Genomic DNA, 15989 nt, shown 5'->3' with positions numbered 1-15989 from the left:
CACTGTATAATCATAAGGGATTTTATTTAGGTCGTACCTGAATGGTCTAGTGGTTTTCCCTACTTTCTTCAATTTCAGTGTGCATTTTGCAATAAGGAGTTCACGATCTGAGCCACAGTCAGCTCTGAGTCTGACCGTATACAGCTTCTCCATCTTTGGCTGCAAATATATAATCAGTCTGATTTGGTATTGATCATTGGTGATGTCCATGTGTAGAGTCATTTCTTGTGTTGTTGGAAGAGGGTGTTTGCTAAGATCAGTGCATTCTGTTGGGAAAACTCTTGTTAGCTTTTGCCCTGCTTTGTTTTGTACTCCAAGGTCAAACTTGCTTATTACTTCAGGTATCTCTTGACTTCCTACTTTTGCATTCCAGTCCCCTATGATGAAAAGGACATATTTTTTTCGGTGTTATTTCTAGAAGGTCTTGTAGGCCATCATAGAACTGTTCAACTTCAGCTTCTTCAGCATTAGTGGTTGGGGCATAGGCTTGGATTACTGTGATATTGAATGGTTTGCCTTGGAAACGAACAGAGATTATTCTGTTATCTTTGAGGTTGCACCCAAGTACTGCATTTCAGACTGTTCTGTTGACTCTGAGGGCTACTGCATTTCTTTTAAGGGATTCTTGCCCACAGTAGTGTATATAATGGTCATCTGAATTAAATTCGCCCATTCCAATCCATTTTAGTTCACTGATTCCTAAAATGTCAATGTTCATTCTTGCCATCTTCTGTTTGACCACTTCCAATTTATCCTGATTCATGGACCTAACATCCCAGGTTCCTATGCAGTATTGTTCTTTACAGCATCAGACTGCACTTCCATCACCAGTCACATCCACAACTGGGCATTGTCTTTGCTTTGGCTCCATCTCTTCATTCATTCTGGTGTTATTCTCCACTCTTCTCCAGTAACATATTGGGCACCTACTGACCTGGTACTTCATCTTTCAGTGTCATATCTTTTTGCCTTTTCATCCTGTTCAGGGGGTTTTCAAGGCAAGAATACTGAAGTGGTTTGCCATTCTTTTCTCCAGTGGACCATATTTTGTCAGAACTCTCCACCATGACCTGTTCATCTTGGGTGGCCCTACATAGCATGGGTCATAGTTTCATTGAGTTAGAGAAGGCTGTGGTTCATGTGATCAGTTTGATTAGTTTTCTGTGATTGTGGTTTTCATTCTGTCTGCCCTCTGATGAATAAGGATAAGAGCCTTATGGAAGCTTCCTGATGGGGACACTGACTGAGGGGGAAACTGGGTCTTGTTCTGATGGGTAGGGCCTTGCTCAGTAAATCTTTAATCCAATTTTCTGTTGATGGGTGGAACTGTGTTCCATCCTTCTTGTTTGGCTTGAGGCCAAACTGTGGACCCATGCCTCCACTGGAGACTCCTGGACACTCTTAGGCAAGTCTGACTCAGTCTCTTTTGGGAACACTGCTCCTTTCTCCTGGCTACTGGTGCACACAAGGTTTTGTTTGTACCCTCCAAGAGTCTGTTTCCCCAGTCCGGTGCAAGTTGTGTAATCAAATCCCACTGGCCTCCAAAGTCAGATTCCCTGGGGGTTCTCAGTTCCTTTGCCAGATCCCCAGTTTGGGAAATCTGTTGTGGGTCCTAGAATTTTCTTAACAGTGTGAGAATATCTTTGATATAATTGTTCTGCAGTTTGTGGGTCATCTGCTCAGCAGCTCTGTGGGGGGTATAGCTGCATGTCCTAGGTCTACTGCAGCCAGAGCTAAGAGTATGGAAGAATCTTTGCAGATTCTTTTCGATTGCTTTCCAAGAGTTTTATTGGTATACTCTTGAAACCATTTATCACAGATTGGGACTTGAACCCATGTACTGGGACTTGAACCCAGCCAAAACCCAGTTTGGGACTCAAATCCACATGGCTGTGACTCAAACTCAACCAGAACCGTGCTTGGGACTTGAACCCACATGGCTGGGACTCAGTTCAGTTCAGTTGCTCAGTCATGTCTGACTCTTTGCAATCCCATGAATCACAGCACGCCAGGCCTCCCTGTCCATCAGCAACTCCTGGAGTTCACTCAAATTCATGTCCATTGAGTCAGTGATGTCATCCAGCCATTTCATCCTCTGGCATCCCCTTCTCCTCCTGCCTTCAATCCCTCCCAGCATCAGGGTCTTTTCCAATGAGTCAGCTCTTCGCATGAGGTGGCCAAACTATTGGAGTTTCAGCTTCAGCATCAGTCCTTCCAGTGAACACCCAGAACTGATCTCCTTTAGGATTGACTGGTTGGATCTCCTTGCAGTCCAAGGGACTCTCAAGAGTCTTCTCCAACACCACAGTTCAAAAGCATCAATTCTTTGGCACTCAGCTTTCTTCACAGTCCAACTTTCACATCCATACATGACCACTGGAAGAACCATAGCTTTGACTAGACAGACCTTTGTTGGCAAAATAATGTCTCTGCTTTTCAATATGCTATCTAGGTTGGTCATAACTTTCCTTCCAAGGAGTAAGCGTCTTTTAATTTCATGGCTGCAGTCACCATCTACAGTGATTTTGGAGCCCCAAAAAATAAAGTCTGCCACTGTTTCCACTCTTGCCCCATCTATTTCCCATGAAGTGATGGGACCCGATGCCATGATCTTCATTTTCTGAATGTTGAGCTTTAAGCCAAATTTTTCACTCTCCTCTTCCACTTTTCATCAGGAGGCTTTTTAGTTCCTCTTCACTTTCTGCCATAAGGGTGGTGTCATCTGCATATCGGAGGTTATTGATATTTCTCCCGGCAGTCTTGATTCCAGCTTGTGCTTCTTCCAGCCCAGCGTTTCTCGTGATATACTCTGCATATAAGTTAAATAAGCAGGGTGACAATATACAGCCTTGACGTATTCCTTTTCGTATTTGGAACCAGTCTGTTGTTCCATGTCCAGTTCTAACTGTTGCTTCCTGACCTGCATATAGGTTTCTCAAGAGGCAGGTCAGGTGGTCTGGTATTCCCATCTCTTTCAGAATTTTCCATAGTTTATTGTGATCCACACAGGCAAAGGCTTTGGCATAGTCAATAAAGCAGAAATAGATGTTTTTCTGGAACTCTCTTGCTTTTTCGATGATCCAGTGGATGTTGGCAATTTGATCTCTGGTTCCTCTGCCTTTTCTAAAACCAGCTTGAGCATCTGGAAGTTCATGGTTCACATATTGCTGAAGCCTACTAAGAATATAATCAATCTGCTTTTGGTATTGACCATCTGGTGATGTCCATGTCTTCTCTTATGTTGTTGGAAGAGGGTGTTTGCTATGACCAGTATGTTCTCTTGGCAAAACTCTGTTAGCCTTTGGCCTACTTCATTTTGTTCTCCAAGGTCAAACTTGCCCGTTAGGCCAGGTATCTCTTGACTTCGTACTTTTGCATTCCAGTCCCCTATAATGAAAAGGACATCTTTTTTGGGTGTTAGTTCTAGAAGGTCTTGTAGGCCTTCATAGAAGCGTTCAACTTCAGCTTCTTCAGCGTTACTGATTGGTGCCCAGACTTGGATTATTGTGACATTGAATGGTTTGCCTTGGAAAGGAACAGAGATCCTTCTGTCATTTTTGAGATTGCATCCAAGTACTGCATTTCGGACTCTTTTGTTGACCAGGATGACTACTCCATTTCCTCTCAGGGATTGCCCACAGTCGTAGATATAATGGTCATCTGAGTTAAATTCACCCATTCCAGTCCATTTTAATTTACTGATTCCTATAATGTCGATGTTCACTCTTGTCATCTCCTGTTTGACCACTACCAGTTTGCCTTGATTCATGAACCTAACATTCCAGGTTCCTATTACCAACCTAGACAGCATATTAAAAAGCAGAGACATTACTTTGCCAACAAAGGTCCGTCTAGTTAAGGCTATGGTTTTTCCAGTAGTCATGTATGGATCTGAGAGTTGGACTATAAAGAAAGCTGAGTGTAGAAAAATTAATGCTTTTGAACTATGGTGTTGAAGAAGACTCCAAGAGTCCATTGGACTGCAAGGAGATCCAACCAGTCCATCCTAAAGGAAATCAGTTCTGAATATTCATTGGAAGGACTGATGCTGAAGCTGAAACTCTAATACTTTGGCCACCTGATGTGAAGAACTGAGTCATTTGAAAAGACGCTGATGCTAGGAAAGATTGAAGGCATAAAGAGAAGGGGACAACAGAGGATGAGATGGTTGGATGGCATCACTGACTCAGTGGACATGAGTTTGAATAAACCCTGGGAGTTGGTGATGGACAGGGAGGGCTGGCATGCTGCAGTACATGGGGTTGCAAAGAGTCGGACATAACTGAGCGACTGAACTTACTGACTGATGCAGTATTGCTCTTTATAGCATCGTACTTTACTTCCATCACCAGTCACATCCTCAACTGGTTGTTGTTTTTGCTTTGGCTCCATCTCTTCATTCTTTCTGAAGTTATTTCTCCACTGGTCTTCAGTAGCATATTGGGCACCTGTTGACCTGGGGAGTTCATCTTTCAGTGTCCTGTCTTTTTGCCTTTTCATACTGTACATACTGTTTGTACTGAGAAATCTGTATGCAGGTCAAGAAGCAATAGTTAGAAGTGGACATGGAACAACAGACTGGTTCTGAATTGGAAAAGGAGTATATCAAGGCTGTATATTGTCACTCTGCTTATTTAACTTATATGCAGAGTACACCATAAGAAATGCCAGGCTGGATGAAGCACAAGGTGGAATCAAGATTGCCAGGAGAAGTATCAATAACCTCAGATATGCAGATGAAAGCACCCTTACGGCTGAAAGCGAGGAAGAACTAAAGAGCCTCTTGATGAAAGTGAAAGAGGAGAGTGAGAAAGCTGGCTTAAAACTCAACATTCAGAAAATGAAGATCATGGTATCTGGTCCCATCACTTCATGGCAAATAGATGGGGAAACAATGGGAACAGTGACAGACTTTATTTTCTTGGGCTCCAAAATCACTGCAGATGGTGACTGTCAGCCATGAAATTAAAAGACGTTCGCTTCGTGGAAGAAAAGCTCTGACAAACCTAAATAGCATATTAAAAAGCAGAGACATTACTTTAATGACAAAGGTCCATCTAGTCAAACTGTAGATTTTCCAGTGGTCATGTATGGATGTGAGAGTTGGACCATAAACAAAGCTGAGCACTGAAGAACGGATGCTTTTGAACTGTGGTGTTGGAGTAGACTCTTGAGAATTCCTTGGACTGCAAGGAGATCAAACCAGTCAGTTCTAAAGGAAATCACTCTTGAATATTCATTGGAAGGACTGATGCTGAAGCTGAAGATTCAACACTTTGGCCACCTGGTGTGAAGAACGGACTCATTTGAAGAGACCGTTATGCTGGGAAAGATTGAAGGTGGGAGGAAACGGAGACGACAGAGGATGAGATGGTTGGATGGCATCACTGACTCAATGGATGTGAGTTTGAGCAAGCTCCAGGAGTTGGTGATGGACAGGGAAGCCTGGCATGCTGGAGTCCATGGGGTCGCAAAGAGTTGGACACAAGTGAGCGACTGTACTGAACTGAACTCAGTCATCTTATCCAGCAAAATAAAAGGGTTTCCACTCTGTGTTGGTATGGCAGAAAGTGAAGAGGAACTCAAAAGCCTCTTGATGAAAGTGAAAGTGAAGAGTGAAAAAGTTGGCTTAAAGCTCAACATTCAGAAAATGAAGATCATGGCATCCAGTCCCATCACTTCATGGGAAGTAGATGGGGAAACAGTGGAAACAGTGTCAGACTTTATTTTTTGGGCTCCAGAATCACTGCGGATGGTGACTGCAGCCATGAAATTAAAAGACGCTTACTCCTTGGAAGGAAAGTTATGACCAACCTAGATAGCATATTCAAAAGCAGAGACATTACTTTGCCAACCAAGGTCCGTCTAGTCAAGGCTATGGTTTTTCCTGTGGTCATGTATGGATGTGAGAATTGGACTGTGAAGAAGGCTGAGCACCAAAGAATGGATGCTTTTGAACTGTGGTGGTGGAGAAGACTCTTGAGAGTCCCTTGGACTGCAAGGAGATCCAACCAGTCCATTCTGAAGGAGATCAGCCCTGGGATTTCTTTGGAAGGAATGATGCTAAAGCTGAAACTCCAGTACTTTGGCCACCTCATGCGAAGAGTTGACTCACTGGAAAAGACTCTGATGTTGGGAGGGATTGGGGGCAGGAGGAGAAGGGGACGACAGAGGATGAGATGGCTGGATGGCATCACTCACTCGATGGACTTGAGTCTGAGTGAACTCCAGGAGTTTGTGATGGACAGGGAAGCCTGGCGTGCTGCGATTCACGGGGTCGCAAAGAGTCAGACACGACTGAGCGACTGAACTGAACTGAAAATCTTAAAACGTGAGCAACTACTTTATCTCACACCAAAATGACACTCTCGCTGGTGATGGTATTGTAATGGTTTTATTCAATGAAAAGCATACAATGAAGTCATAGTTATGGGGGGTAGGTTCTTTTTAACATTAATATGCAATACAAACAAAGCATTTACTCAGAATTACCTTACAAAATTACCTAAAAAGGAAATATTTTATGTTGGAGACATTTCTCAGTAAGTTTGTCATAATTTTTTTTTTAATGTGAACACTGGAAGAGATCCCCATTTCTTCACGTGGAAATAGATGAAGTAATTTGCTTTCATTTGAGAGCCATGTTGCAAAAAACTCAGCCATCTTTCACCGGTGGAAGAAATGGTGAAATGAACTGTGCATTGAGAGACACATGCACTGTGGAAATATAAGCCATAGGAGAGTTAGGTCTCACGTATTACAGCCTCTACAGGGCTCGTTCGCACTCAGTGGTGGCATGTGGGCAGGCAGTACCCTTAGCACTGTTGGTTTTCTCTCTGCTTTCTGAGCCTTCTTTTCCTGACTCCTGCTTCACAGCAGGTTTGACGTGGTTTTTCTCAGTAGTGACTTAACTATAGTTACCAAAACTAGGAAATTGGCATTGGCACAGTCCAGTTAACTAGACTACAGACTTTACTCAGATTTCACCAGTTTCTCCATGCATTCATTTTTTATTTTCTTGTATGTCTATGTGTATAATTAACTCTAGGACATTAAAAATACTTTTAAGAATAGTTTGGATTTACAGAAAAGTTGAAAAGAAAATACAAAGAATTTTCATATAGTTTTCACCCACTCTCCCCTATAACATCTTATGATTCTATAGCAGACTTGTTACAACTAACAAACCAACTTTGGTACATCACTATTAATCGATGTTGCAGTTTATTCAAGATTTGCTTATTTCCCCCAATGTCCTTTTTTAGTGCCTGCACGCCAGGCAGGAGAGCAGATCACATTTCGTTTTTCTGTCTATCTAAGCTTGTCTAGACTATGACATTTTTTCAGATTTTTCTTGTTTTTTATAATCTTGACCACTTTGAGGAATACTTGTAAGAATTCCTCAAATACTGGTTGCTTATAAGAATGTCCCTCAGTTGAGTTTGGTGTTTTTCTTGTGGTTCTGTTTGTCATGATGTTTATCTCACGGTTAACCGATAACTGAGGCGACAGGCTTTTGAGAGGAAGACTGCAAAGTTTCAGTGCCATTTGTGTCACATCGTGTCAAGAGTAACGCTATATCAGTATGACTTATACTGTTGGTGTCGACCTTGATCATGTGGCTGAGTAACGTTAGCCAGGTTTTTCACTGCAAACTTACTTTGGAAGTGAGTCCCTAAGTACAGCTTTCGTTCAAGATGTGAGGGGATTTAAATTCAACCTCCTGAGGGGTATTATTTACAGAAGTCATTTGCAGATTCTTCTGACAGGTATTTTATAATTTAATGGAAACAACATGAGTACTGATTCAGTCTAACATATCTGTTCTTCACAGGGTGGGAAGCCCCGTAAACACCGGAGGGATCGGCTACAAGATTTAATCGATATAGGCTTTGGCTATGATGAGACAGATCCGTTTATTGATAACTCAGAGGCTGTGAGTAATTTGTCTTTAATATAATAGCACTTCTTTGTTTATTTGGGTAGTGGAATTCAAAGTTAAAGTAAATGTTTCAGCAAGTGTTTTTACTAATTCCCTTTTGATGTATGTCTAAATCAGTTACAGTTTGGGTAATTCCCTGGCATTCCACTGCTTAGCATGCGGTGCTTTCTTGGTCGGAGCCTGGGTTCGATCCTTGGTTGGGAAACTAAAATCCCAAAAGCTGCATGGTGTAGCCAAAGAAAAGAATAAGTTTCCAGTTTTATGTGCTTATAAGTAATTGAGCCATCAGTAATATACATTTCTCTTTGTGTACTTGAGTATGCATGTAATATAATTATAGTTAAAATTATATGTATAGGTTAAGTTTCTAGTAGTGGGATTTATTGATCAGAGAGTATTTCCATCTTGAGTTTTTAATCGACGTTCCCAGGGGCAGGTGTGTTTTGAAACGCCTTCCAGATCAGAACCATGAGATTTTGAAGATTGGGGCTGCTGGGTTGTAGTTAATCTGGCAAATACCTTGAAATTGTGCTTCATGGTTTTATTGCTGCCAGTCCTTACTACAGTGGTGATAGTTGAATGCTGTCCTTCATCACAGTCTGTTTTGATGAAGCCCTACAGCTTTCCCCCTGGAATCTTCTTTCTCTTATAAAGGAAGAGGAATTCAGGAGAGCATTTCACAACTACAACAGTGCATTGGTCACATAGCAAATAAATAAAGGCATGTCATGTTTAGGGGTTGGTAAGTTGTATGTTCTTACATTCTTCTCAGCGTGCTGGAATAATCTAATCCCTGCATTATGATATCCCCTGCACTGTGTAGTGACTGCTTAGAATATACAGAAAGTGACAGTAAGGTGGCCATTGGACTACCCACAAATTCGTACCTCTTTTTCCTGTTACTACAGTGCTTGGTTGTGTAGCGGATGACAAGGCGTGTAGTGGTAGGGAAGTGATAGGAAGGACTTCCAGCATGAGGCGTACATACCCTGTCATACTCCTATGTTACTTTGGTTTCCTGACATAAACTGGTTTGCAAGCCTACTCTGTAGGAGTAAAATGTTGACAGTATCCTTTGGAGTTGAGAGGACTTTGTGTTACCAAAAAGGTTGTCAGCCTTTTTGTAGGTTCGGGCATGGAATGGTCTCAAAGAGTTTTGACCTTGATTTGACATTGAAGTCAAAAGTCCTAGATTCTAGACTCCACTTGTTTTCTAATTCACTATGGACCAGGAGCAAGTCTTTTATTTTAGCATCACCCAGTTTTCTCTGTTACGACTGACTTGCCCAGCAGAATTATGTACTCTGAGACTCAAGATAATGACATGCTGCAAAGCCTGCGTAGGTGCTCAGTTGCTTCATTTGTGCCCAGCTTGTTGCAATCCCATGGACCGTGTAGCCCATCACGTTCCCCTATCCATAGGATTTCATAGGCAAGAATATTGGAGGGGTTTGCCGTTTCCTTCTCCAGGGGATTTTCCCAACCCAGGGATCGAACTCATCTCTCCTACTGCTCCTGCAGGTGGATTCTTTACCAGTGTGCCACCAGGGAGGCCCATCGAAAAGCATAAAGCAAGTATAAAGCAACGGTACTGATGTTAACACTCTATGTAAAGTAGATTTTCAATTCTAAATAACCCAAGAGGAAACTCAGCCATGGCCATATATAAATGAATATTGCATGTACTCAGGCTTACATAAATAGCATTTAAAATTTTTTTAATTAATTTTTTTTATTGAAGGATAATTGCTTTACCGAATTTTGTTGTTTTCTGTCAAACCTCAACATGAATCAGCAATAGGAATACATATATCCCCTCCCTTTTGAACTTCCCTCCCATGTCCCTCCCCATCCCCGCCCCCAGTTGATACAGAGCCCTTGTTTGAGTTTAATTAGTAAACCTAATTTTTTTAGAGCAGTTTGAGGTTCACAGGAAAATTGAATGGAAGGTGCAGAAATTGCCCATATACTCCTTGCCCTCACAACATGCACTGCTTCCCCCATTATCAGTGTTCCCCCACCAGAGTGGTATACTAGTCACAGGGGGAAAATCTGCATCAACACATCATCACCCAGAGTCCACAGTTGACCTCAGATTCACTCTTGGTGTTGTACATTCTATGGATTTTAACAAATGTATAATGACATGTATCCACTGTTATACTGTCATACAAGATAGTTTCACTGCCCTAAAAAAAAATCCTCTACCTATTCATCCCTCCCTAACACTTGCAACCACTAATCTTTTTATTGTCTTCATAGTTTTGCCTCTTCTCCAGCGTCATACAGTTAGAATCACATGGTATGTAGCCTTTCATAAAGAGCATTTTTAGTATTTTCCTTTTGTAGCATTCCAAATATTTGAATAAAAGTGTTTTTCAAACTGATTTTTGCGAACTGTAATTTCTTTATGTATCGATTTAAAGACTGGCCAGCATTTTCAAAGAGAATGAAATAGAGTAGGAGGTGTTATAGTAATCCACTGATACGTTATGCAGTTTTTATTATGTGTGTGTGTTTATACACATGCACTGGGTTTTGATGGGTAGTGTATTTTCCACTTGGGCTGGTGAAGAAAATTTGCAAGCCACTGCTTTAATAAATGAGGATAACTTTTGTAGGTATAAGTTGTTGTTATATATATATATATATTTGTTACATATATGTATATATAACTTACACAGTTACTGACATTTATAGGACAATTTTGGTCCCTATTTTATAGGAGGAAATTGAACTAAAGCACAGGTTGTTTATTGACTTGCAAAATAATTTTGCATCATTTTCTTTAACAGATTATTTCATTTTTACATGAAATAATTCAGTGATTCAAACATAAAACACTTATGAGCCAACCAAATGATTTTCTTGTTTTTTTTCAATGGGTATATTGCCTATAGGCTTTTTTTTTTTCCCTTTGAGTCACCTTCATGGGATCTTAGTTCCCTGACTGGAAATTGAACCTGGGCCCTTGGAAGTGAAAGTTCAGAGTCATAACAACTGGACTGCTAGGAAATTCCCACTAGTAGGCTTTCTCTGTTTGTATATTATTCAATAGGGATTAAAAATAATCTGGTTCTGATTCACTTTAAGAATTGTGTACTATTAATACTTACTACTGTAATATCTGAAAATAAATGCTTTTGAAGATTATTTTTAGTCTAACAAGCATGCTGCCAAATTTTTAAAAAACAAGGGAAATCTTTTTATTGTTGAAATAATACCAGACATGATTAATGGTTTTATTTAGGTTATGTCTTTTAAATTTCTCTAGAACTTAGTGAAGTAAGTAATACTGAATCTTTTTTACAGCTGCAAAGTATTGATGTGAAGTGATTTATTCTGGGTCACAATAGCTAGGCATCTCTGTTGGCAAAGGATCTAATAAGTGTGGTTTGCAGGTTCAGTGATCCATTGCCTCTTAATACATTGTACTTAAAAGGCTAAAATTATTGCAGAAGTAGAAATGTCACATACTCATGAAACTTATGTAAGGTTATAAACGAGTGTTACCTTAACAAAAACAACCCCAGAATATATCCTGTACCTTTCAAGAAAAAAAAAATGCTTGGCATGTTTATAACTCACAGTGCAGTAGAAGCTGTGTATTAATCCTTGCTCTGTCACGTTGGTTGTGTCATTTTAGTATGGTTGCCAGGTTTATCAAACACAACTGTAGTCCACCTGGTTATATTTTTTAAAAAAGGCTAAATAAAATATCCATAAAGAGTTTGTTCTCCTGAAGAGTGTTTTGATAGGGAAAGCTCAGCAGAATACTGCAGAAGATAGGCACTGAGCACCTCCACATTGTCCGGTAGCCTGGTGATGAGTGTGTTTCTAACGCGAGATGCTGCTTACTATAATGGAGAGGTTGGGAAAAGTCAGTGACACTGCCATAAACCAATACAGTTACTGTGGCAAAGTTCTTAACCTCTCTGAATTTGGTTTTCACTTATAAAATGGGAGTAATATTTGCCTTCCTTGCCTCAAAAGGGGATCAGGGGAACCAAGTGAAATAATTTATATGAGGAAGCTAAAAATTGTAAAGCATTATACAAGTTTATGTAAGCAAAAAGTGCAGGTGTATTTATATTATCACAATTACACATTTTCAAAATAATTACTACAGAGACTTTTCACTTTTTAAAAAAATTTATTTATTTTTGTCTGCTCTGGGTCTTCATTGCTATGCGTGGGCTTTATCTACTTGGAGCAAGCCGGGGCACCTCTCTAGTTGCAGTGCATAGGCTTCCCATTGCAGTGCCTTCTCGTTTGTACCGCATCTTCTTTATCCATTCCTCTGTTGGCCATTTAGGTTGTTTCAATGCCTTGGCTTTTGTAAACAGCGCTACAGTGACCATTGGGGTGCATATATTCTTTAGGATCATATTTTTCTCCAGATAAATGTGGAGATTCCTAACCACTGAACCACCATGGAAGTCTGATCTTTTCACTTTTAATTCTTTACTCCTCACATCACTCCTTTACTTACAGATAGTACTGGGCCCTATCAGAAGGTCTTAGCTGTAGGTCTTTGTAGTAATCCCTCAAGTGGAGCAACAAGAAAGGAGTGCATTCCTTTTTTCTTTTTCTAACATCATTCAGTTTTGGTTCAAAATCATTAAATGTACAGTCTTTCTCCATTCTCCATGTAACTTAAGAGGATACAGTTTAAAATCACAAGTTTTGTACTTAGCCTTAATATGTTTAACAAATATGTTATGTATATTTTTTGCCCGTGGCGAAAAAATTTTCCTTACAAATACGACTTTCTTAAAGACTAATTATATAATATGAAGAGAACCCTTAAGTAGAGTTCTGGGGACCTCAGGTAGCAGGTATCTTGCTTCTGTTAGACAAGTAGTTCCTTTTTTTCTCTTTTGCCATGAACACCTTCATTTACTTAAGATTGACCTTCCATTTAATGCTTGTTTTTTCTTCTTCAGGTGAGATAAGATAAACCTTGAAATCCAGACTTCCACAACTAGAGAAAGCCCATGTAGCAACGAAAGACCGAGTGCAGCCATAAATACATACATACATAAAATTTTAAAAAATTGAAGCTTAGAGGACATCAGCTTACTGTGATATTCTAGACCAGATCTTCATATTGATTTATACAATTTGAATCTTTTTTTCAAAGCAGTACCTGGATTCTCAGTGTATGCTTACTGAACAGGAGAGTTCTTTTTCTGCTTCCCTTTAAAACTTATTTTTGTTTTATATATTTAAAAAATATTCCTTACTTAAAAGCTTAGAACTAAGGCAGAAGAAATAACCTTTAATTTTTACAATCTATCTATGAATAAAATTATATATTAATACCAATATTGGTAAGAAATGAAGTTCATTTGTCGTCTGGCCATTAGTCTTTTTTAACTTGTTTTGATTTCTGAGCAGAACCATTTGTCATTAAGAATAGCAGTGATTGTTAAGTTTTTCTCAGCAGACAATATATTTAGAATTAGCTTCAGTGTTTGAGAAGTTTCTTTTTTTGACAAATACTGAATGATGATCAGAGCTCATTTCTGTTCCAGATACTAACTTTTTCTAAGTTTATTCACAGACATCTTCATTGCAGTTAGTTTTGTAGTTAAGATGTAAGGAAGATGCTGACAGGATTGAATTTCTTTGATGTATTTATAGAATTAAAGATAGTAAGATACATCTGAAAAATTTTTTTCAATCTAGTATGACGAATTAGTTCCTGCTTCTCTAACAACAAAATATGGAGGCTTTTATATAAATACTGGCACTCTCCAGTTTCGCCAAGCTTCAGATACTGAAGAAGACGATACCACAGACAACCAAAAGCACAAGCCACCCAAAGTGAGTTTATCCAATACTTCAACAGCAATGAGAGGATTCAATTAAAAAGATGTGGTTTTTGAATTTTACTTGTGCTTTACAGCTGTGAATATAAGGAAAAGTAAAATGCTAATCATTTTTTAATGAATTTATAGTTAATTACATGCTTTAAAGTAAAATTATATAAATATGGGGAAATATATTTTTATATCATAATAAGTTATATTTTCTGTTAAAACTTCTCTCTCCATATCTAGTCTAATAATCCACTATTTCTGGATAAGGTTGTGGTTCTAGGATAGCTTAAGACTTAATATGGAAATGACTGGTTTAGCAGTTGCTTGTTCTACGATGTAAAGCAAATTTTATAGAATATATATATTGTATTTAAGAAATGACTAAAATGTCTTTAGATGTTTCCTGAAATGTGAGCCAAAGACATATTTTCACCAGAATTATCAAAATGTTTGTTAAAAATGCAGATTAAAAGGCTCTCCCCCAGATAACCAAAACCAAGGTTTGGGAATTCTCATGGACCCAAAGAATTTGCATTTTTAATAAGTAATTCTAATGCACCCCTAAATTTGAGTAAAACCATTTTCCCTGGATGCTGGATTGATACCATCAAAGAGTAAAGCAGTAATACTTAGGTAAGTGATGTACTTTATCATTTTATAGATTCCCAAAATAAAAGAAGATGATATTGAGATGAAGAAGAGGAAGCGGAAAGAGGAAGGGGAAAAGGAGAAGAAGCCAAGAAAAAAAGTACCCAAACAACTGGGGTAAGTGAAAATAGACGTAATGAGGGAACTAGTATTGTAGCATGACAAGCACTCTTTTTTAGAAAGATATATTTAACATTAATTAGTTCAACTTAGCTGGATCTAATTTAATACAGTATTTATAAATGTCAGTGACCTATTAACTTATATTTTAGTATTTATTATTAAGTAGCAGTCATCTTAGAGACTTTAGGTGTTTTAGATCAGATTTACATATTTGTTCATGAAGTATTTTGCTCATTACAACATTTTATCAACAAGAACCAGTTTGAAAAATGGAACACGTTTTCTTAATTTTTTGCACTAAAACAAATACCCGGGGTCTGAGAATTGGCAGTAGTCTTTGTGTTAATGATTGATGGTCGTTTTAATATTTTTTTAAAAGTCACTCATTTTATTTAGCTATTCTAAATGCTGATCACAAGTCATAAGAGGGAATTCCTTGGCAGTCCAGTGGTTAGGACTTGGTGCTTTCACTGCCAGGGCCTGGATGCAATCTCTGGTTAGAAACTAAGATCCTGTACATCGAGAGGCACAGCCACAAAAAAAAAAAAAAGAGAGCGAGGGAGAGAAATGGAATAAAAAGTCATAAGAATAAAATGTACCTTGCAATTATGAAACTACCAGTTGTCCCTACTTCTCTATGGCTTTTTAAAATAGAGCCCAGGGACAAAAACTTGTGAGAGGCTGGATTTTTCTCCCCTCCTTAGCAGAGGAAGAGGTACATCTGAATTTGGGACTCTCAAAATCCCAAGAGTTAATATAAGAACATATTTAGCCCCTCAGGTGGCGCAGTGGTAAAGAATCCACCTGCCAATGCAGGAGACACAGGTTCAGTCCCTGGGTCAGGAAGATCTCCTGCAGGAGGAAGTGGCAACCCACTCCAGTATTCTTGCCTGGGAAATCCCATGGACACAGGAGCCAGGCAGGCTACAGTCGGTGGGGTCACAAAAGAGTCGGACACGACTGAGTGACAAACACACTTCCTGCATACCAGACACTGTCTGGGTTTTGGATATATAATAGTATGAAATGAAACACTGGCCTACCTTCAAAGCACTAACCATCCATTTTTAGTTTCTGTAGTGCCCATAGAAGCATATAAGCCAATGAAATTAGAAAAGATTTTTTAGAGAAACTGATGGCTAAACCAAGACCACCCTTGCCTTATAATCCCCACAGAGAGAAAGTTGTCACTGAAAATTACATGTATCTATCCGACACCCTCGGAGAGAATGGAAAGTGAAGAAGTATCAGAAGGTAGTAGCAGACAGAATGAGATCTGGATAGATGACATGGTGATGAATGAAGGCTCACAGATTGACACAGAGGATTTTGCATTCCTTTGGCAGTTTGTAGCACGAACCACCTGGGGTACCAGTTTGAAGGTATACTATGTAGGCTTCTCTGGTTGTGATTAAAGTCAGCTCTGTTTTCAGCAAAAGTGCAATTCTTTA

At 39.3% G+C, this 15989-nt stretch overlaps 1 protein-coding gene across 2 annotated transcripts in view; it reads left to right on the top strand.

Moving 5' to 3' along the window:
- Positions 1 to 15989, top strand: part of UBN2 (ubinuclein 2) — an 89477-nt gene that overhangs the window by 24412 nt on the left and 49076 nt on the right. For both annotated transcript variants that reach the window (XM_027538873.1, XM_027538872.1), the window contains exons 3-5: positions 7835 to 7936; positions 13634 to 13771; positions 14429 to 14532. In XM_027538873.1, the coding sequence (XP_027394674.1) occupies positions 7835 to 7936; positions 13634 to 13771; positions 14429 to 14532 (344 nt within the window). The remainder of the gene's footprint in view (positions 1 to 7834; positions 7937 to 13633; positions 13772 to 14428; positions 14533 to 15989) is intronic.

This window comes from Bos indicus x Bos taurus, chromosome 4 (genome assembly GCF_003369695.1).
Source record: "Bos indicus x Bos taurus breed Angus x Brahman F1 hybrid chromosome 4, Bos_hybrid_MaternalHap_v2.0, whole genome shotgun sequence".
Taxonomy (NCBI): domain Eukaryota; kingdom Metazoa; phylum Chordata; class Mammalia; order Artiodactyla; family Bovidae; genus Bos; species Bos indicus x Bos taurus.
This window is presented reverse-complemented; position numbering and strand designations above follow the sequence as displayed.